The sequence below is a fragment of the Piliocolobus tephrosceles genome, chromosome 10 (assembly GCF_002776525.5).
Source record: "Piliocolobus tephrosceles isolate RC106 chromosome 10, ASM277652v3, whole genome shotgun sequence".
NCBI lineage: Eukaryota > Metazoa > Chordata > Mammalia > Primates > Cercopithecidae > Piliocolobus > Piliocolobus tephrosceles.
Window position 1 is genome coordinate 18388155 of NC_045443.1, and position 24974 is coordinate 18413128.

Here is a 24974-nt window from a genome sequence, read left to right on the forward strand (position 1 = left end):
TTCACCACATCCCATTGCTTTGAGATAAGGTCCCCACGCAGACATAATGGCATCAGTTAGACCACCCAGAAGCATGCTGTCATCAGCTTTGAACTCTGAGATGGCTGGGCAAAACTAACTTAGAATACGCAAAGTATTATTTAAAATTTATTGTGATAATTCTAAAGGTGTCTAATCATTTAATCATTTTCTAACTTATTAATGCACATAAAAATAATTTCACTATTATCTATATCTATATATTTATATTTCCTCTCATATTATTCATTTATACACAAAACATAATGCATATATATTCACAACACACACACACACACACACACATACACACTCAGCTTACTTTTACCAAACTAAGTTCTAAAAATAAAAGAAAATGAAGTCAGAGAGGAAAACACATATTTGGGGATATTATGGGAGGATATGATTGTGTTCATTTTTTCTCTTTCAGTGATCACTCTTTGGGGAGCCACAAAATGTTTCAAAAAGATAAATCTGTTATTCAACTCCACCTGCAGAAAAGTAGGGAAGCTCCAGGAAAGCTATCTCGAAAGGTAAGACTTTCTCATCTTTGGTTTCAACTAGCAAACTGACTGTTTTAAGGACAATATTTCTAATTTTTGAACTATTGCCAATTTGGAATTATATAGCTTAATTAATACATGTTTATTTAAATATATTCATTGAAAACTGATGAAATATCTTATATAAATATAAATACCTGTTAATGATTTGAACTGATGCAATAACATGAATGCATTATTGCAATCTTAGTGTTATGGACTGAATGTTTGTGTCCCCCCAAAATTTATAAGTTGAGGCCCCAGGTGATAGTATTAGGAAGTGGGGTCTTTAGGAGGTATTTAGTTTTAGATGAAGTCATAAAAGCAGAGTCCTTATGATGAGGTGGTAAGTGCCCTTATAAAAAGAGTTTAGAGCGCTCTCTCTGTCTTTCTCTTTCTCCCTCCTCCTCCCTCTCTATCACTCTTCCCTTCTCTGTCTTCTCACTATGTTAGGACACAGCAAGAAGGAAGCTGCCTGCACACAGGAAAAGGGTCCTGACCCTGATTATAAACTTTGCAGCCTATAGAATGAAGAGAAATAAATGTATGTTGTTTAAGCCACCTGGTCTCTGGTATTTTGTTATAGCAGCCCAGTCTGACTAATACACTGAGTATAACAAATCTATTGGTTTCTTTCCAAAATCATTTGTGAGACACTTATTAAGGTTATCATATTTATATTTTTCACATATCTTCTTAGAAGTAAATGAAATAGAAAATGTAATGGGGAATCACTAAAGGCAGAAAAATAACTTGTTTTCTGTGAAGACTGTTTATGTCAACACAGCTTAAATTAGCACAGATAAACTTTCATAATATATATAATAAAGCTACCTAGAAAAGGATGACTATGCTTTAATGATACAGTTTCATGCTGTTAGATGTGAATTTTACTCCCTGTGTCATGTTGTGAGTTACTTCCAATTCAAATTACACAGTATGCAGTGACCTTTGATATTATGGCAGTTTTTATCTGTAGAATCTTAAATTACTTACTTTAAGCAAAAATCCTCTCACCCTGTCATTTATATTAGTTAACAGATTTCCAGTGGATGATTTCTTTTTTTTCTAGTATGAAGTGTTTCATCATAAGAAAATTTCAGGTAGTACATTAGGTTGCAATATATCTACATGGAAAATAACATAATGAGGCCAAAAGAGAGTTGTTTAGAAATATTTTTTGGATCTTGTGTTCAACTTAGCTGCTGTTGACAGCTCCAAGGCTATACATCTGAAATCTCCAGGAAAACACATTATACAATGCAACTGACCCCATCAGTTTTAAACTTAAGATTCTTCAAGTTGCCCTCAATGTTGAGAAAAAAAGCTGAATTCATCATATTTCATTGGAGCATGGGGGAAGAAGATAAAATATATGATTCTAATTTGGATGCTGCTAAAATAATAACTTATTGATAGTAATTAACAAATCACTAACATTTCAGACTCATGTAAATTAAGGTCTGTTTAAAAACTCATGTAACTCTATTATTCTGATATAAGGCATACATTTAATGTCTGAGACTTTAACATTTCTATCACATTTAATCCTTTCAATAATTCTATAAGGTAAACACTATTAAAAATAAGGAAACTGTATCACAGGGAGGAATCAAGACTTTCCCAAGATTAAAATCATGATACTGATGGGCAGAGAAGGATAGATTTGAGCACAGTCAGTGAGTCTTCAGAGCCCATGCATTCCTACCAACTTATATGGGAAATATACTCAGAATTTGCAGTATATTCTTAAATGTTTTGGATGTGTGTTTCAGGTCAAAATTCTAGCTTTATGCAGGCACGTGTGCATGTGTGTGTGTGTGTGTGTAATTTTTTTCCCACAGCTAATATCCATGTAGCTCAAAGTCTGGGGCATGACAGGTGATTAATAACTAACCATATTATGTATATATTAGGTGCCAATTGATGTTCTTAGTGTTTTAAATGAATTAATTGATAGTAGCCCAAGAGCAAAGAATAAATACAACTATTTTTCTATCTTATAAAAATAAAAGAACTGAAAAGTTAAGAGATTATTTAAATCATCCAAAGTCTCACAGCTGGTAAATAAAGGTGATGAGATCAGAGCAAAAGTAATCTGCCTACAGATCACACTATTTGATAATGTTGACCAGTGCAGTTATATAGTGCAACTGACTCTGTCAATATTAAACTTAAGATTCTTCAAATTACCCTCAATGTTGAGGAAAAAAAAAAAACTGAGATAATCATATTGCTGTCATCATCATTGTTATCATGTCCAGGGACAAGCATATTGTTATCTCTGGGTGTATAATGTGTAGCTCTCATCAGAAATACCTGTTTTTCAATATGCCATTTGGATCACAGTGGGAATTAAGTTACGTGTTTCTTTTTGATGCTTCATGATTCAACTTACAAGCTTGTCCATCCTATAATAAATATCACCAATTCTTGGATAAGTCAACAACTCATGGGTAAAAAGTATAAATGCTTTTTCTTATCCACAACTTTTGCTAATATTGATGCTGTTGTTTAAAATGGATAATACTTGAACCCGGGAGGCAGAGGTTGCAGTGACCCGAGATTGCGCCACTGCACTCCAGCCTGGGTGACAGAGCTAGACTCTGTCTCAAAATAATAATAATAATAATAATAATAATATGGATAATACACCTGATGGCAAATGTATTTGTATATTTGTATATCCTCCATTCATGCAATAAGTATTTGCTATGTAACTGCTGTCTATTAGGCCCTATACTAATGTGTAGTTAGAGTAGTGAGCAATATCAATAAGATCTCAGCCCTCAGGGGTTCAGGGGATGCAAATGGCACCGATTTCCAATTAAAAAGCAATGGTAACTTCCATGCAGAATGTGAAAAAGGCATTCTGTATCTCCATCTCTCTAAGTCTTGATGTTTTTTTTTTTTTTGAGATGGGGTCTCGCTCTGTTGCCCAGGCTGGAGTGCAGTGGCATGATGTTGGCTCACTGCAACCTTTGCCTTTCGGGTTCAAGCAATTCTCCTGCCTCAGCCTCCTGAGTAGCTGGGATTACAGGCACATGCCACTATGTCCAGCTAATTTTTGTATTTTTAGTAGAGACGGGTTTCACCATGTTGATTAGGCTAGTCTCAAACTCCTGACCTCGTGATCGACCTGCCTCAGTCCCACAAAGTGCTGCGATTACAGGCGTAAGCCACCGCACCTGGTCCAAGTCTTGATTCTTTCAGGATTTTTTTTTTTTTTTTTTTTTGCATTGCATTTCAAGGGAGAAGATTATTATATTTTATTAAAACTTTAAGGATTTACATCCAGGAACTGGGATAAATACTTTATACAGTATATACAACCTAATAACAATTGATTAATTTAACAAATGAAACTTGTCACATGCCATTCCTAGTACTTGCCTTTTCTAGAATGTAGAGTTCACATCCTAGTTGAGAGACAGACAATAAACAAATGTATACAATGAAGTCATGTAGAGGTATGTGCTCTGAAAGAATATATAGCCAGCTCTGAAAATTGAGAGCAGCACCTAATGCGGATGAATAAGAGGGGCTAGTGATGGTACTTGCTTTTCTGTCTAAATCCTGGAGCACACAGGCCTAGCTCTGATCTTTAGAAATGAGGAATATGAAATTTGCTCATTTAGCCTTCTATAAAAAAGCAAAAATTCTGGTTTCATATTGTTTAATTTCAAATGTTCACTTTTAGGCAAATTGTTAAATTCTCTGTACCTGAATTTCTTCATCTAAAAATGTGAATAATGATAGTTCTTACCTAATGTGGTTATTATGAGAACTCAATTGAGAAATATTATCGGGGGAAATAAAATATCAGGGGAAACCCCACCCCCTAATATTAAACATGGGTTCTTTTCTATTTCCCTTAGTGTTGGCAGATCTGAGAAATCAAGGGAAAGAGTACCAAAGAGAGAGATTTTAAAGCTGGGTGTCCGGGGGAGACATCACATGTTGGCTGGTTCCGTGATGCTCCCTGAGCCGTAAAACCAGCAAGTTTTTATTATCGATTTTCAAAAGGGGAGGGAGTATACAAATAGGGTGTGGGTCACAGAAGTCACATGCTTCACAAGGTAATGAAATATCACAAAGCAAATGGAGGCAGGGCGAGATCACAGGACTACAGGATGGGGCGAAATTAAAATTGCTAATGAAGTTTTGGGCATGCATTGTCATTGATAACATCTTACCAAAAGACAGGGTTTGAGAGCAGACAACCAGTCTGACCAAAATTTATTAGGCAGGAATTTCCTCATCCTAATAAGCCTGGGAGCGCTACAGGAGACCAGGGCTTATTTCATCACTTCATCTCTGACCATAAAAGACAGCAGCCCCCAAAGCAGCCATTTCAGAGGCCTACCCTCAGGGGACATTCTCTTTCTCAGGGATGTTCCTTGCTGAGAAAAAAAATTCAGCGATATTTCTCCTATTTACTTTTGAAAGAAGAGAAATATGGCTCTGTTCCACCCAGCTCTCTGGCAGTCAGTGTTTAAGGTTATCTCCCTTGTTCCCTAAACATTGCTGTTATCCTGTTCTTTTTCCAAGGTGCCCAGATTTCATATTGTTCAAACACACATGCTCTACAAACAATTTGTGCAGTTAATGCAATCATCACAGGGTCCTGAGGTGACATACATCCTCCTCAGCTTAGGAAGGTGATGGGATTAAGAGATTAAAGACAGACATAGGATATCACAAGGGTATTGATTGGGGAAGTGATAAGTGTCCATGAAATCTTCACAATTTATGTTCAGAGATTGCAGTAAAGACAGGCAGGGACCTAATAAATGTCCATGAAATCTTCACAATTTATGTTCTTCTGCCGCGGCTTCAGCTGGTCCCTCCATTTGGGGTCCCTGGTTTCCCACAACAAAATATAAACAAAGAGCTTAAGTCAGTGCCTGTACCTAGTATGACTACCTAAGTATTAGCTATTGATGTCATAAAATTGGATGTTTCACTGTGTGCTATTTTGGTCCTTTACAATTAAAAATTCTAAAACATTATTAATGTTAATTTGCATTAAAACATTTAGAAATTTACTTATGAGGTTGCGAATATTGAGAGAGATGGACATTTTTGTGTTATGTCAAAATAGTATATATACTGCAGTATCATGACTTTTGTTGATATATCAACAATTTTAATAAATCACAATTTTTCTTATAAGCTTTCATACCCATAAGCAGGATAAATTTTAGTCTTAATTGAAATTTCTGTATGTAATAAGAAAATAAAAATAAACTGATAATTGGTTTGATTTTGAGGTAAGTTTTATAAAATTTTCTTTCTAAGACATATATGATTTATTGATTAACTTAATATAACTGAAACAGTTTTATCAACTTGTGTCTCATCTTCATTATTTGAATTGCCCTATTTAAAATTTTCTGAATTGCTCTATTTAAAATAAGTAACCCTTGATTTGTATTTTTAATTTTATATATACATCATAAGGAGATAGCAAATGTTCTCTCAGTTTTATTTTTTATAGTGGTGTCAAAATTCTCTGTAATTTTCAGGATTTCAGCTGTAAGTAAAACATTTATGAACAATTATAATTGTTCTAATAAAACTGTAAAATTGTATTGATAGTATTCTTTTTCACATAATACTAGGAATATGACTATCATCATTATATTAAGTTTGTTGATACCATTGCCTTGCAGTAGCTACTTTAGAGCTTTCTAATTGTGCAAAGCTGAGTTCATCTTAGATAATATTTTTATTTTAAACTTAATAATATTATACTGAAATAGAATAATTTAATCCACATTTCAAGAGAACAAGAAAGTTGTTCTAAAAAAAAAAAAAAAAAAGCAGGCCAGGAGCAGTGACTTAGGCCTCTAATCCTAGCACTTTGGGAGGCCAAGGCGGGCAGATCACCTGAGGTCAGAAGTTCGAGACCACCCTGGTCAACATAGTGAAACCCCATCTTTACAAAAAATAGCTGGACCTGGTGTTGCACATCTATAATCCCAGCTACTCAGGATGTTGAGGCACAAGAATTGCTTGAACTCCGGAGGCAGAGGTTGCAGTGAGCTGAGATCACACCATGGCACTCTGGCCTGAGTGACAGTAAGACTCCATCTTGAAAAATAAATAAATAAATAAATAATAAAAAGCAGGTTGATGATCTTTAGAAATCATCCAAGGTTTCAAAATTTTAAAGCTGCTACCTTGATTAGCTATGAAAAACTTAATATTTTTAAATTTGTTTCCTTTTTTATCTATCTCAGATTTGATCACAAGTATGGCCAACATTGTCGATATTAATCATAAAATCAAGATTTTCTTATAGCTCAGGGGAACATTCACAGAACATTTACAGCAATAGATTTTTGTATGAGAAAAAAGAATTTTTAACTTTTTCCTTTTTCCTTAAGGCCAAGGTGTGGCTTCAGCTTTAGGGACAAGTTAAATGCACACTATCTTTCATGGACCATTACAGGAATTTTCCTCCAGGTTTTGTTTTTCTTCAAGATCTGCTAATAATTTAACAAAAAAATGTTTCCAATAGATGTACCTTATTAAGTTATTTTTCCTCCAGCCTATGGAGGTATTTAAATTTAAAAAAAATTTCTAGTAAAAGCTACTAAGACAAATACTGAAAATATTTCTGGAAACCAAATAAATTGGTTTTTAAATGAATATGATTATGCTTTCCTAGAAATATGTAAATAAGTATATTCTTTATATTCTTGCTTTGGTTTTAACTTCTGAAAGAAGGCAAGTGCCAAATATTACAGTTCAAATCTTACTTTTTTATTTTCACTCTGTTTTTCACTTTCTGTTTTCCCTCTTCTTTTACTATGCTTTTCATGACTACAGTTTAGCTTTCTTTGTCGCAGAAAAAAGTTGTCTTGTCACTATCACACTTTTTATTTTAGCTGTCCCAGTGACTCTATATGTAAATTTCTAGAAAGTTAGACTCACATCTTCGTTTCTCAGCCATTCTACATAGTGTTTCTTTTTCACAACATGTAGTCAAAATATTGTTTTATAACAGTGATCTTATTCTTTCCATCTAACTTAGCTTTCTTCTTCCTCTTCACAAAACAAACCAATATAAAAATTAATTTACCTTTGACATTGGGCCATATAAAGGTTTTCCTTCTGATGTTTTACTGTCCGAATCTCTAATAGTCAGTTTTAAAAATAGACTGTGTTTATTGACACACAAGATTACATACACCCCAGGCATTAAGGGACTCACTCAGATCTCAACCTTAATGCCACTGTGTGGCGAAATAGTGCAATTATGATAAGACATACTGCATTCTCTGCCTACTTGCAAAGAGTTTTCATGAATGCCCTGTTTCAGGAGAACTAGTCAAGAAGTTAAGGTATGAGTGTGTGTGTGTGTGTGTGTGTGTGTGTGTGTGTTGTGTGCACACACATACAGGCCATAGGCATGATATTTTAAGATGAGTAGTTCATGCTTATATAGGAAGAAAACAAAAGGCCAACTAACTCCTAGAATTTATACCTACCAGTAATTGTCATTAAATTACCATGATTTAGTGCTCATGAAACGGAAAGCTCTCTTACACTGACATTTTGGCAGCAAGATGTGGTGAAGCTGAAAAATGAAGGAGTTGATTATGTGTCTGCTCGCCCATCTGGCAGAATGTCAGCCTTTACACTGCCATGGCACGCATGGCCTAAATATGAAAAAAAAAAAAAAAAGTTCATGTATGTGGGAGAAGTGGTGCCTAAAAATCTGTCTTCCTACTTAGTAGGATAATTTAGTGTTTGACCTTGGTGATGCCGTGATGTTTTTCAACTGTCTTTTAGGCTTATTCTCAACCAAAGCTAAGCTTTCTGCTTTACTTTTGAAAAGGCTTATATAGTAAAGGAGAGTCTTGTAAGGTCTTTAAGACAAAATATAAACGTGATGAATGAGGGTTATCAAAATAAGTGAATAAAATGGCAGCAGGAAGTTACAGACCTATTTTTATCTGGTACTCATTTCTATTCACTCTATAAATATTGATATATTCTGCTGTCTACAGCATGAAGAGGACCACAGTCAGTTTTATCTGAACCAACTTCTAGAATTTATGCATATTTGGAAAGTATCCAGGTAAGACATTTTATATTTGTTGCAAGATTACTTTCTGATTGAGTTCTCAAATATCAAATCTCAATATTTTTCAGTTGATTGTAAAAACTGTCCTTTCACTGGGACTGAGGAAGCTAATATTCTTTTAATAGGCACATTCTGTTAATAATTATCCATTCTTCAAAGTTATTCAGATACATTTGAAGAGCTGCTAACACTTTGCAGAACATTCTAACATCCATTTAAAAAAATCTCTGCTGCTGGTTATTACATTTTCAAGGACTTGTTTTCCTTATTCATTTTGTGAATTTGGGTTTGCATATGTCACTTGAGCTCTTTGCAAAACAATTTTAATACTTTGAAGGTAACCATCTCCTACTTAATTTATTTCTGAAACTCCCTGAAAATAAATGGTATATCATAAATAGAGGAGTGTAAATTCAAATTGGAAACCTGGAGTGAAAACAAGTGAACATATCCTACTTCATTCTTATATCTAAATGTATGCATGTATTACTTGGAAGAACAGGCTTATCAGGTAGGTAAACTGGGAGTTTGGGTATATCTACAATTAAGGCTGTTGTGAGCTGAACCAGGAGAAAATGTAGTGTGGGAGATACAGGTCATACATCTCTAAAGTAAAGCCTGATATAACATATCAGCTAAATTTACAATAGCAAAGACATGGGATCAACCCATATGCCCATCAGTGATTGGGTAAAGAAATGGCACATATACACCATGGAATACTATGCAGCCATATAAAGGAATGAGATCATGTCTCTTGCAGGACATACATGGAGGTAGAGGCCATTATCCTCAACAAACTAACACAGAAACAGAAAACAAAACACCACACATTCTCACTTATAAGTGGGAGCTGAACAATGAGAACACATGTACACATGGAGGGGAATGACACACACTGGGGCCCATCAGAGTTGTTGGGGAGGGAGAGCATCAGGATAAATAGCTAATGCATGTAGGGCTCAATACCTAGGTGATGGGTTGATAGGTGCAGCAAACCACCATTGCACATGTTTACCTATGTAACAAACCTGCAGGTCCTGCACACGTTTCCTGAAACTTAAAATAAAATAAAATTGGCCAGGCGCAGTGGCTCATGCCTGTAATCTCAGCACTTTAGGAGGCCTAGGTGGGTGGATCACAAGGTCAGGAGTTCAAGACCAGCCTGGCCAACATAGTAAAACCTAACTCTACTAAAAACACAAAAATCAGCCAGGCATGGTGGCATGTGCTGTAGTCTCAGCTACTTGGGAGGCTGAGGCAGGAGAATCACTTGAACCCAGGATGTGGAGGATGCAGTGAACTAAGATCATGCCACTGTACTCCAGCTTGGGCAACAGAGTAAGACCTCATCTCAAAAAACAAATTGATTAATTAATTTAAAAAATAATAAAATAAAATTAAGTTTAAAACATGAATAAAAATATGAGCTAAAATTGGTTTTAGTGACTATGTTGGGTAATGATTTTGTGAAGTTATTATTATATATTTACATATATTATCTCATCTAATTCTTTCTAAAACTCTGTAATAATACATATTATCCTGTTTCAAGACTAAAGAAACTGAAGTTCTGAAAGGCTAAATAACTCTTCTAAGACCATTCTGGTCATCAGTGGCAGGGCTACAATCAGGTCTGCCTGAAATTTACAAAGGATATTTTCTTTCATTAAACTATTGTGTTTTTCCATGTGCCCTTCTCTGCCACCCTTCTCCCTAAAAATATCCATCTTCACTCCATGAAATTATAGAATGACTAAGACTAGAAAGGACTTTAGACATAATCCAACACAAATTTTCATTTTATAGGTAATTACAAGATTCCACTATAGATTTCTGTTGTATAACATAGAAACAAGGTCTGTAGTTTTCTTTTTCCAAAATAAATCTACCCGGGGGCGGGGGAAACAGAGAGAAAGGCAGAGAAACAGACATACACTTCAAATATGAGAAGTTTTTCAAAAAGCAGGAAATCCTTGGGACACAAAGGACTATTTTGAAAGGGTTGGTGGAGGGTTGTTGCACCTTTTAAGTCACTACTACCTGGGGGACAGAGAGGCAAGCCAAGGCTGTGAGAAGACAGTGAGAGAAGGAGGCTTTCATTCTGTTTTTGTCTTACCCCTGCCATTGCCTGCCCTCTAGCAGACATTTGATGGCCAGTGTGCAGTTGCAGGAGTCTAGAGGGTTAATTCAGGGAAAAGCAAAGTTTTGTTGTAGCAAGGAGTAGAGGAAACATGTCTGGGACAGCCTAGCTTCAGACTTTATGCCTCCACCCCTCCCTCCAATCCCAGGGCAGTGGATTACAGTCTGGGGTGATACCATCTCCCAGCGCTATTTCTTCTGTAGTAAAGAAACTAAAAACAGAAGTTCAAAAACTTGGCAACCGTCACACAAATATTTAATCTCATAACCATGACTAAAACCAAGTATCTAACTCTCAGTCAGTGCTTATTCCACTTCCATCATGTTCTGACCCTTCCCCCCGTATCTTTCTCAAAGGGTATCTAACACAGAGACATTCTCAGCCTTATAAAAGCCTCTGTAGAACTTTACTTTTGGGGATACAACGCTTCCCTGCCTGCCCTCCTCAGAACATCATATTGGATCATCAAAAAAATCAAGCACTGGATGGCAAAGGCTTTGATTTCAGCCCTTCTCTTTTATGACTCAACTTCTTCTTAGAAGTTGAGCAAATAACTCACCTTCACTAGTTCCTAGTAGTTTTTTCTATAAAATAGATACAATATCCAAAAACAAAGTGCTGAAGTGGGTGCATTCTTGGTGATACTAGTAGTTTCAGGTTTTATATAAAACACTGCCATTGTCCAAATCTTTAGTTATTATTTTCCTCCCCTTTCATTGACTTTTACATATTCTATGCATTTTATCTTTGAACTGACAGAGGGACTCCAACTAAAGTGATAATGTAAAATAATGAGAATGCAGCTACTGTAAAAATAATGGTGTATTTTTTCATGTTGCGTTTTTGAGTTGTGTGACTTATGATTCAATTTAAGTCAGGAGTTTTCAAGACAAATAAGAAGGTAAAGTCAATAATGTTTGGGAAAATAATTTTTGAACAGCGAAGCTCAGAGGAATTTCTGCTCAAATTGCATGGCTTCTCCCTAAGCATAGATAAAGCTGGAGCAGTAAGAGAAGCTTAGGAAAGAAAAATGCAGAGGTTTGGTGTCAGAGACAACCCCATATATTATAAATATAAGCCATTAATTCCAAATGCAATTATCTACAAGATTTTGCATACTTAACATTTCTTGATGTTAATATAAGCCATTATCTGCTTATGAATCCCTTTGCAACTTACAGTTTGAATTAAGGTAGTTTTATATAATGATCAGCCTTTGAGAGGTTTGGTTAATTTATCATGAATTCTTTGGAGTTCTAAGACTTTCAAATATGTTTGTAGTCTATCAAGTTATACAAACTTTATAAGGCACCCTTCTGAGATGTTTTTAAAATTATGTCAACAATAATCCTTTTTCTACCATGCCTACGATAGTATTATGGGCAAAACAGAATTTGTGATGAATGTTTGTGCTAAAGGTAATGGAAGTTTTCCCACCCAATTTTAAACAAAGTTTCTATTTTTTATTTTCCAGACAATGTCTCTTAACAGTCATCAAAAAATATGACTTCCACCTGAAATATCTATTGAAAACCCAGGTATTGATTTTTGTTACTTTAACCATCAATTCAGTAAGCATTTTTAAAGCACCTACTACTTTTCTAAAACTGCAAATTTTGAAGATGACAAAAATGAATAAAACAGAGGATCTACACTTGAAAGGCTTTCATTTCAACCTGGAAAAATAGACAAGTAGAAAGGCATATGCACTAAAGTGCTACAGCTGCTGAGGAAAGACTGTGTGTATACAGATGCATAAGAAAGAATGGTCATTTTTTTCCATTTGAGCCGAAATGTTGACAAATGAGTACTGCATGTGTCTCCCAGCCAGAGAGGGGCATTGTGAAGGAAGGTGGGGAGTAGAGATAACTTTCAGCAAAGAACAACATGAACAGAGGCACTTTGGGAGGCAGAGGCACGCAGATCACGAGGTCAAGAGAACCAGACCATCCTGGCCAACACGGTGAAACCCCGTCTCTACTAAAAATGCAAAAATTAGCCAGCCATGGTAGTGGGTGCCTGTAATCCCAGCTACTTGGGAGGCTGAGGCAGGAGAATCGCTTGAACCCGGGAGGTGGAGGTTGCAGTGAGCCAAGATTGGGCCATTGCACTCCAGCCTGATGATAGAGCGAGACTCAGTTTCAAAAAAAAAACAAAAGAGAGAGAGATCGAGAGAGAGACAGAAAAGAGTCAGGAGCCAGCCTGGTGTGATTAGGGAATTATGACATTTGAAATGGCTGTTCAAATGTTAGAGGCTGGAAAAAAATCAGATGAAAGAAGCAGACAGGGGCCAAATTATGTACGATCTAATGGACCTTTTATGGCCAATTTTATGATTTTCTACTTTGTCCGCTTATGACATGGAGCCATTAGGTAGAGTAGTAGAATGACTGATGGATGATTAGAAGGACATTTCATTAGCACAAAAAGATGATGAGGGCATGGACAAACACTCTACTATAGGGATGATACGAGGGGACAGATTCATAAGAAGTGAAAATGTGCAATTTATATAATTTGGTGACATTCTATGTGCCGAGAATAACTCAAAATTCCCTGGCTGCTTACTGACTCCGTGGAGACATCAATTCACTATAATAGTGAAGAGAGAAGGTAGCATGGCAGAGAAGTGATGAACTCAGTACAAGGCTGTGGCAATTTGGTCACCTATTGGGCACTGAAGCTGTGATGTCCATTAGGCAGATTATTTCTTACAGCTTCTTCTTCCAGGGAAGGTTTGGCCTTCCATAGATAAAACATCATATTATTACAGAATATTGTGAGTCAGGGAACAGTTTTTAAACAAGTGACTTCTTTCTTTCTGTTAAATAATTGATTCCTGATATAAATAAAAGGGTACATATCTCAGATAATAACTATTTGTAGTATCAATAAACATTAAATATATCTGAAAATAATAAATTCTACTTATTGATGTAGATACTGAAATCATATGTGGCTTCCACATAAATATCTAAAGACATGGAGATTACAAATACAAGACTTATGTTTCTCTGTAAAGTGTAATCCTCTCACCCTAATTCTATTTTTCCTACTCCAGCCTGGTCTGAGTCTGTAAGTTTAAAATGTGGAATGTGAAAAGAATCCACAATTAGCTTGTTTTAAGTCTCATAAAATGTTATGGTTACTACCTCTAATTCAGCCTTGTGAGAGTCATTCTTTCTCATGTAGAATGTGAGACTTACCAGGTTACCAGGATATATTAAGATTTAATTCCTAGAGTATTTTTGTCTCTTTACTATGTGTAGAAATACTTTTGAGGTTATGGTAACCTACTCATGAATGCATTTTAGTTATCTAAATGTCTCAGCACTGCTCTCATTTCATAGACGTCTTTTTTCACACACAAATTATTGATAATTTATAACAGTTCTTAATTTCCAAATTCAGAAGCTTGATCTTATTACTTATGTATGAAGCCTCCTATATTTCTAGTTTGAAAGAAACGATCGACTATTGTAAATTTTTCTAATATGACCTAAAAGTTGGCAAAATATCAAATAAATACTGTCTTTCCATTATCATTGGCAAATAGCAATCATCACTCACAGCTAAATTATTTTATAAATAGGTCACAGTGTATGCGATTTTCCAGATGAACTCAGTCAAAACAATGAGCTCTTTAAATGAGATTTTTGCCTATGAAGCATCAATAGTAAGTATCTTAGAAATGAGGGCAGACTATGATATTATCAGTTCACAATTTTGTGCTTTCTATTTATTTGACAAGTACATTAAATAGCATTTCATCCTGTCCAAAACAGTGTCAATTGGAAAAACAATGTTTTTTTTCATATCTCCCAAACTTGGATTATGACACATGATTTGAAAAAATAACAAGCATGCAGCTGAATAGGTCAGACATGAATATTATTGAATAATATGAATAAAGTACCAAATATTTTCTTTCCTCACAATTCTTATTTCAACATATTTTAGATGATACCCATTTTAGGCCAGGCATTCTGGTTATTACGCCAGATGGTTAGTTTTGTATGTAATTTACAAAGAGCTTTTTCACTAGACATTTTTTCCTCTCTTCTGTTCCATTAAAACCCTGAACTATAGAGAATATTTTTGAATTCATTCTGTATTCTTAATTTCATAGAAATTGAATAATATGAATCCAATAAGAATTTCAGAAAAATCAAGAATGGAAAAAAGAGAATCCCCCCCTGCCCAAAAGGTATTACTGAATGCTTACTTCATGTGAATTATGAAACTGTTTACTCACTGAAACCAAGAGAAATGGGAGTTCAAACCATACTCTGAAGTTGCCGATGACCTAGTTGGAGAGACAGCCTGTCCACATAAATAATATACATAATGGTGTGTACACAGAGCAAAGCAATATAAAACCAAATTGTAGCCTTGGAGAAAGAATCAACTTCTGATTTAAAATCGCTTTTTCCTAGTAGTCTCTAATCTGTTGTCTCCAAAATTCTTTATTAAAATGCCCCTCAGGATCATGGTAGGAAATCCCTACCATGAATGACAAATTTACACTAGGATCTAGTAATTGTTGAATTTATTGTAAATTATATGGACCAGGGTTGAGGGAAATCAAATGATGTTTCAAAACTTGGTTTAGCTTCATGAAACATCTATCTAGTCAGAAAATAACTGGGAACCCCTAAGTCCTTCTCCATCTAGCCCATGATTCAGAGGCTATACCAAGTAGACAACCAGGAGAATATGACATCTGTAGTGTTCAGGTTTAAGTAACTCAGTGAGGAGGGCAAAATAATACTTATTTCATACTTGCTCAAGACCAAAATCTAACTGTATTCATCTAGAGAGAGAAAGAAAATTTCATATATGAGTAGAAAGAAAGAGGACACAGGGATTTTATATTTAGCTTGTTTTAAACTGAAGCTCTCTTGGTTACAAGCAAATCTATTGTTAGATTTTCAGAAGTTCCAATTTCAAGCATAATTTAAGCCTAATTGTAGTCTAAGACAAAATTTAGGAGCAGAGATTCCAAAGTCAGATAAATGTATAAGTCAACGCTCCACCACTACGGAAGTTTTGTATTCAACCTTCCTCAGATTTATATGATTCATCGCTAGAGTGAGGATAATAAATATAATATAGTGATGTTTTAAATAATTAATGAAACAATGGATATAATGTTCTTAGTATAATATAGTGATGGAAGATAAAATGTTTTTAAGAAAAGATAAGTACCCATGTTTCTTCATGGTTTTTATTGCTACCGTTTCTATCACTATCACTCAAGTAGAGGATTGTATAGGATCCAGAAGAAAATTTTCACAAAGTTGATTTGCATTCAGAATAGAACATAAGAAAAGGTGAGAAATGAGCAAAAAACTGTAATAAAATCAGATAAAATTAATAGGTAACAAGGAGCAGTTGCAAGGTTGCAAAAGAAGTCAAGGAAATAAAGGCAATAAAATCAGAGCACAGGAAAATGAAGCACAATTGCAGAATTGTAACTAACCTTAGCAGAAATAAAGCATAGATTGAAACTACTAAAAGTCTAAGCTATCACATATAGAACACTCTCAGACTTCAAGAAGTATAAAAAAATTAAAAGTAGATTCTCAAAGTAGAAGATAATCACTAGCCAATATAATTTGGGTTGCTAGTGAGATGAAGAACACTAGAGTGTTTTGTGCGAAGGAATAACATAATATGACATTCTACTGGTGATTTATCTGGTAAATTATATAATACATTAAGAACACACAATTAAAGAATAATAATAGAAAAACACTCTTATTAAACAATAAGTTAAGGAACAAAATATTTTTGATATCATACCACCTGTTTGCCACTTCACGTCTCCTCTCCTCTATGTAAAAGGTCCTATTTGATGAAAAGTATTTTGTAGCTTTTCTTTATCATTTCATCACCAAAGTTTATATCTACTAGCAAGATAAGACATTGATTTTCTTTCTGAGGTCTCCATGAATGGAATCAAACTATATGCACTTTTTGAGCCCTGTATCTTTCACTCAGTATTATTTGTGAGATTTATTCACCTTGTTACATATGGTTGTTATTAGTTCATTTTCATTGTTGTATAATATTCCATTAAAAGACTGGACCTCAATTTATTTATCTCTCCTACTTGTTGGTGTATATTTGAAATAATATCAAGAGGTTTTCTAGAGCACTTACCTAGGGACATAGATTTACAAGGCAATACCAAACACTTTTCTAATGATATTTTACCCATTTCACAATATATGAGAGTTCCTGTTGCTCCATTTTCCTGCCAACCTATAGTATAGTCCAAATTATAAATGTTTGCCAACATTAGGTATATGTAATGCTATCTTTGTATCAACTTTAATTTTTCTGACTCAAAAATTCATACTAAACTCATAAAATTCATGAGTGTTTAACCTTTTTAAAAAATGTAGTATTCAACTGCCCTCTTTTATAACTTACCTGTTCAAACTGCGCTGATATTTCCACATTTCTGTAGATTTTTCAAATAGGTTTATGGGAGTTCTTTATATATTTACCCTTCCTTCAGTTATGTGTATTGTAAATGTCTTCTGCCATTTAGGGACTTTTCACTTTAATTATAATGTCTTATTTTATTAAGTCACTTTTCTTAAAGTTTGATTTAGGTAAAATAAAATGCACCCATGTTAATTAAGTGGGCAGTTTGACTAGTTTTCAAAATGTACATAATTATGTAACAACTGGAATGAAGATACAAGGTATTTCCATTACAAGAAAAAATGCCCAACTGCCTGTTTACAGTAAATCCCTCTCATCCCAGATTTCACACACCAAAAATTTATTTGCTCTCAATTTGGTTTTCTTTTGCCTTTACTTGACTTTTATATAAATGGAATCATATATACAATGTAAGAATTCTTGTGGCTCTACATCCTCACCAGTACCTGTTATTGTCAGTGTTTTAATTTTAGCCCTTCTAGTGACTATGTGGCAATATTTCCTCCAGTTTTTAATCTGTATTCCCTCAATGGCTGATGATGCTGAATTACTTTTCATGGAATTACTGCTCATTTATATATGTTCTGCTATCAGGTGCCTGTTCAAATCTTTTGCCTATTTTTAAAGTTGAACTATATATTCTCTTGTTATCAAATTGTAAGGGTCCAGAACGTTACCTGGATATCAATTAAAGGCCAGAGACAAGGAACCGTAAACTCTCTCCTGCACATGACTAACCACAATTGTAATCATTCTAATATGTTCCAGAATAAAGTTCATTGTGAGGTGTAGGACATATGTATTGAAAACATTGTCTCCCTGTCTGTGACTGGTTGGTTGTTTATTCGCTTGCTTGTTTATTTCATTTACATGCCATTCAGAAAGCAGAAGCTTTTAATTTTTGTGAAGTCCAGGTTTATTTTTACTTTACAGTTTATGCTTTCTTATCATATTTAATAAAGATTTGCTACAGAAGTTTGCATACTATATTTTTCAATACTATTTTTAGTTTTAGCTGTTCATTAATTCTATGATCCATTTCAAGTTACAGTTCTAGTTCTAGACTCCCTATTCTGTTTCATAAATCTATATGTCTATCCTACTACCAGTCAACATTGCCTTAATTACCATATGCTCATGGAAAGTCTTGGTATCAGGCAATATAAGTTCTCCAAAATCATTCTTGTTAAAAAAAATTTGGCTATTCTAAGTACTTTGCTACAATTGCATTGAATATATAGATTGATGTAAGGAAAATTGGTATTTTAAAAAATTATATTTTCTAATTCATGAGAGTTCAATTTAATCTGATCTATTTCTTCATCTACACAGTTTTCTTAAATCACTCAGCAATGCTTTATAATTTAGCATAGAGATTATGGATAGTTTATTAAAGTTATTTCATGTTCTTATCTAATATTTTAAATAATATTTTATATTATTTTCCAGTTGTTTGTTACTAATACATGGGAATAGAACTGACTTTCATATATTGACCTTATATACTATGTCTTCTTGAAGTCACTTTTTATATCTAAGAATTATTTTTTGGATTCCTTAGGATTTCTACATATACAGTCATGTCATCTATGAAATAATTTTATTTTTTCCTCTTTAGTTTATAGCCCTCTTATTTTTTTACTTGCTTTATTATTTAATACTTGTTGAGTCTCCAATAGGATTTTACTAGAAGTAAAATCACCGCCTTGTTATTTTGAGGGAGAACGTTACAGTCTTTTATCATTAAATGTAAAGTTACTTGGAGGTTATGTTGTAATATAAAAAGTTATCTTTTACTGGGTTGAAAAAGCTTCTTTCTATATCTGGTTTACTAAGAGCTTATATCTTGAATGGATTATGAGTTTTACCGAATGCTTTTTGTGCATATGTACAAATGCACATATGGCTTTTCTCTTTTATTCTTTTCAAATTTTAAAAATCTTTTTATTACTAGTGTAATTATACTTACTAAGAATTTATAATCTGTTTCATATATTTCTAACTTGAATTAACTAATATTTTCTTAAGGATATTTGTATCTATATTTATGAGGGACATCAGCTTTTGTTTTTATTTTCATATAATATTGTTAGATTTTGGTATAAGAGTAATGCTGGCCTTGTAAAATATTAGATAAGCTATTATTATCCGTGCTTACAGTGGAGCCTGTGGTACCATGACATTTCCCTCCGTGTAGGATCCTGCTTCATCCTCAGCTTTTGACAGCTCCTGCTTGTCTGTGCCAAAGAGAAGGTCTCTCTAAACACTGTGGTCTCTCTCCCAGTGGTACTCCACCCTTGCTTATTTATTACTCAATGCTAGACCTATTTTGGCAGTGGGGACAAGGGGAGTTCTGTGTTGTAACGAACCAATCACAGCCTTAGGCAGACTCTGTGTACTTGAGTCTCAGGACTAGGACTCTTGGAGCATTTCTGCCCCTCCTCCACATGGCGGTCAAACTCTGCCTTGTATCTGCAGTTAGTCGTTCACAGCAAACGAGAGTTTATTGCTCCTTGTCCCTGACCTCTAATTGGTATCCAGGTAAGATCTTGAACCCAAGACAAGTTTCCTGGCCTTTCGCCGGAAGCAAAGTCCTTTTGCTTCTACCCTTCCTTCAACAGCAAAGGAGCTTCTCATCTATGTCCTACTTCTCTCCCAGAGACAAGACTGTTTTGCTTTTTACTTCTCCAGAAGAAGGGGTTTTTGCCTGGGCTCAGGGAAACACAGGGTTTGCTGCTCCTCCCACTGCAGCTTAGAGTTTTGCTTATTATGCAAAAAGGATCCACAGAAGTGGACAGAGCCCCATAACTGTCTCCCAGAAACAGCTGGTTACCTACACATCTGCACCACAGACTATGACTTCAGTTTCCGGCACGGCCTTCAGTATTTTCCCCAAAAAACTGGTAGGCGTCCTTGGAAAAAAGCTTGCAGGAGATTGTAAACTCACCATGTGTCTTGGGCTTCCTGGTGTTCCAAACTGACGTGCTAACTCACACCTGGCCTTTAAAACATCTGTTAAATTTTAGCTAATTTCTTCCTACTCATGTGTATGGTGACCATCTCTTTCTCCTGTGGTCTGCCAAAGTTTGAACATTTTGTGTGCCCCAACTCTCTTTGGAGCAGTTTTCAGTGTGTAGTTTGGTTTACTTCGTCACTTTGTGACCTCAAATATCAGCGGGGTTCAGAAGAAGTTATAATTTTGTATATTATCTGGATTTTTTCATTGTTGCAGAGAGATCAATGTTCTATATTTTCATTTGTTTGTTCGTTTGTTTATTACACTTTAAGTTCTGGGATACATGTGCAGGAAGTGCAGGTTTGTTACATAGGTATACATGTGGCATGTGGCTGCACCCATCAACCCATCACCTACATTAGGTATTTCTCCTAATGCTCTGCCTCCCCTTGCTCCCCACCTCCCGACAGGCCTGATGTGTGATCTTCCCCTCCCTGTGTCCATGTGTGCTTATTGTTCAACTCCCACTTATGAGTGAGAACATGAGGTGTTAGGTTTTCTGTTCCTGTGTTAGTTTGCTAAATAAGAATGATGGTTTCCAGCTTTGTCCATGTCCCTGCAAGGGACATGAACTCATCTTTTTTTATATTTTAAGCCAAGTTGCATTTCAAAGCTGTTTTTAATCTTTAAGGAAAAAATAATTCATATTGGCACTAACTACTGAACCTGGAATGAAAAGCATTCTAAATTCTCAATTTGTTTCCAAACTCATTAATTGAATTTGATAATTTTCAGTATGTCTAATATAAATAGAAACTAATTAAAGTTTGTATAAAATTAGGAGATGGTACGCTGTTACATGGCTGTTTAAATGCATACTGCTTTGGTCTCCATCACAGCTGAATAAGAGACGGGAATAATCAACCACTTATGATGTTTTGTTTGGTTTTCCAGAAAGATGCAGGGGAGAAAAGGTTGTTACCCATCTTTTCAAATGTTCAAAATATTTTTCAAGTATGCTTAATTAATTCTAAAGTATTAGCATATGGTTCCTTCAAGGTTCAGGAAACATCCAATATTTCCAAAGATACACTTGGAATGTACTACATAAAATAACATCATAACGTTGTTTTCAGGTTTTCATTAACCCAAAGAAGTTAGAAAGTATTTAGAGGCAGTCTAGTCTAAATCCCATGCAATGCAAAAATCTTCTCTCAATATCCCTGATTGCTCATATACCTGAATCTGGAGCACCTTTCTACTCAAAAGGCAGCCTACACAGTTTTTGAACAAATAATTTTAAGAAAAACTTTTCTTAAAATTTTAAGAAAAACTAGAGAATCAAAAGAACCTCTCTAGGTTTGCAACCATTTGTTCTCATTTATCATTTTAGAGCTACTTACAATAAATCTAATCCTCTTTTTACCTGAAAGACCATCAAATACTTGAAATGGTTATAATGTTTTTTTTTTCTTTTTTGCCAAGCTAAAATTTTGTAATACTATCAACTACCTTCACGTTGATGTCTATTAAGCTATATAGTCTTCTGGCTTATGTCTCCACACTGCGTGCTCCACCTGTGACCCAAACTTTCTTCTCCATCATTAAAATAATAAAAGTTCTGAAATGTTACGCACCCAGTGTTCAACTTTTTTTCCTACGTCTATATTCTCTCTCGGGATAATCATATTCAAATTTTTGTCTATGTAGCACCTCTTTGAAAATGTTGGCCAAGTCTACCTTTGTTATTTCTTGAAATAGGGTGCTCACCCTACTGCATTTTGTATCTGTAGGGGATCTCATAATGTGAATTAGCCATCATAGGGTTTGTAAGTTTTAAACTGATATTCCCCTCGTAGTCTGGTGTGTGTGTGCATGCATTTGTGTATATATATGTGTATTTGGGAAAAAAACTCTGTAGGTTGGTATAGAAAAGTGTTTCTATACAATGATTGTGCATTTATTTCTGCTTGGGTCCAAAAAAGTCACAATAGTCTAGTGTAACGTTTAACATAAATTCCTACTATGGTAGTCCAAGTTAATATTCTGGAGACACACAGAGCACAGACTAGAGTTCAGTTTCTCAGATAATCATTTTCCTTACTCAAGGACTGAGTAGAGAGAGGCTTCGTCAAAAGTGTTTCTGATCAGTAGAAATAGTTTTTCTTCTCCCACCTTTTACACGTGGCTGCTATCCAATGTTTGAGGACTATTTGAGGATCTTAGCTCCAGTCCTGCCCCTTCCCCTACTTTCACCAAATGATTTAGTCCTAAGATTTCAGCACGTTTCCCAGTGTTAGCAATAAACACCAATCTTACAGCTGAGAATCTACATCTAGTCTGATATTTCCTCCAGGCCATTGCAGCATCACTGTTGGAGCTACTGCTCAGGCTTGAAGTTCCCTCTAAATGTCTGCAACCCTAAGATTTATCCTACCTTTCTTATAGTTTGTTTAATGTTTATACACACACTATATGGTGTAGTGTGTCTATATTTTCTCAGTCCACCAGTTGCTAGAGATAGAACTCCATTGCATTTCCTCTGGGAAACTCAAAGCCTATGTATCAAAAAATACTCACATCATGATTCTACCAAAAATACTCATTTTGTCTGTGTTTCTGCCATAATGAATAGCACCTGTATTCTTGGTTTCCAAAATTTGGAAATGAAATTTTGGAATCATCTTAAATCCAACCTTTCTGTTGGTTCTCATATCCAATTAATCACCAACTCAATTTTTACAATTGCAATATTTTGCTTCACATATTCTAGCAATCTCAGTTATGCATAAATGTAATGATTATCTTCAGAATGTGAATATTAAATCAGATAAGTGGATCACATAAGAAGTAGTGCAAGACTGGAGTAATAGATTGAATAAATCAGCTACCAGCTACCTAGTGACCCAAGTCAACCCGGTATTTAGTAATGTTTATGAATTTTCACAAACTCATGTATTGCACATATTTACTTAGAACAGAGGAATGAAAAAATAAACATAGAACCTAATATGACTTTTCAGATTTTTATGATTTTCTAATTTCTATTCTATTAGTTATCTGTGCATATACAGTGTCTCATTTCTCTTATAAACTGAAAGATTGGTGTGAATGAATAAAATTAACTAGTTAAACATTAAAATTTAGCCCTCATTATCTGCCAGGCACTATATTTCATGTTTTATCTAATTTAATCTTTATAGAAACTTAATTATTATTCTCACTTCACAGAAGAGGGAGCCTAGGGACAAGAAAGTTAAATACTCTGATGATGGCCGCAGGTAGAAAGGGGCAGAAACAGGATGTAAACAAACAGATCTTGACTTCAGAGCTGACAGTATTGTCTATGATGCTCTTCTGAATGAATACTGTATTGACAGTATATTAATAGTAAGGTTGTTGTCCTTTGGTAATTTTCAAGTTATCAAGTACATTCTCAAATCTAGTATCCAAACTAAACTCCAGTTTGGATAATATACATTGAAAATGTGGTGGAACTCACTTTCTAGTTATGCAGAGTATGTGTCTTTTGATTCAATTTAATAATGAACTGGATCTAGTAGGCACATCACAATATTGACTTATATTGAGTTAACACATAAGTGAAATAAATGATTTTTACCATTTGAATGACTCATAAATTTTTCTTCTCCATGTTATTATTGGGTAAATATATTTTTTAATCCATTAAAGACTTAAAATAGATCTCAACTAAATTGCATCTTTTTACTTATAGCTCATTAATAAAATCTGTAGACAATTTTTGGAATCCTCATTTTGTCTTTTATAGTATTAATTAGTTATTCTTCAGGTTTTTGTCATTGGTTTCAGGATCTGTAAAGTTACATATCAGAGATACTGGCAACAAATTTAAAAGTACATATTATTTTTCCACGAAAGAAGCAAAGTATTATCCCATTAATATAAAACTTGCATTGTGTCTTTGTATTGACACTTTGTTAAGAAAATGTAAGGGGAATTAAAATCTGTTTATGCTGTGAACACATATCTTTGTATGCAAATAAAAGGAAGAACTCTGTTCCATCTCTTCTTAAACTGTTGTAATTTTCCATTGGAATGACGGTGGTGCTGGTGACAAAACTGATGTTTTTTGAGAAAATGCAATTGTTAATAATAAAGACAAAGAACATAAAAACATTGTAGAGTGAAACATGATTCACACAGAATCAAAGAAAAGAGAGATTTCTCACTATAGTTAATGGCAAAACATGGAAAAGAATAAGGTCAAAACAGAGAAGGTTGTTTTAAAATAAATGCTTACTTAAGAACATGTGCAAATCTGAGATATAGAACGGCTAATGAAAAATTCTTAGAATGGTGACCATAAAATCGCTATCTATCTTAAGGCCAGCCCGCATTGTTGATTTTAAGCATTTGTCATTGCTTTAGGCATATTGGGCCATTTTTGTGTTGCTATAAAGAAATACCTGAGTCTGGGTAATTTATAAAGAAAAGAGGTTGAATTGGCTCACAGTTCTGCACACAATACAAGAATTGTGGTGCCAGCATCACCTTCTGGTGAGGGCCTCAGGAAGCTTTGCAATCATAGCAGAAGGTGAAGGGGATGCAGGTGTCTAACCTGGTGAGAGCTAGAGCAGAGGGAGGCGGGATGTGCTGCACAATTTTAAACAACCAGATTTTGTGAGAACTCGCTCACTATTGCAAGGACAGCACCAAGCCATTCAAGAGGGATCCACCCCTGTGACCCAATGCCTCCCATCAGACCTCACTTCCAACATT

The 24974-nt window shown here is 34.8% G+C and overlaps 1 protein-coding gene across 3 annotated transcripts in view; it reads left to right on the forward strand.

Moving 5' to 3' along the window:
* Positions 1-24974, forward strand: part of PIK3C2G (phosphatidylinositol-4-phosphate 3-kinase catalytic subunit type 2 gamma) — a 384573-nt gene that overhangs the window by 47997 nt on the left and 311602 nt on the right. For all 3 annotated transcript variants that reach the window (XM_023226228.2, XM_023226229.1, XM_023226230.1), the window contains 3 exons: positions 449-551; positions 8582-8652; positions 12276-12339. In XM_023226228.2, the coding sequence (XP_023081996.1) occupies positions 449-551; positions 8582-8652; positions 12276-12339 (238 nt within the window). The remainder of the gene's footprint in view (positions 1-448; positions 552-8581; positions 8653-12275; positions 12340-24974) is intronic.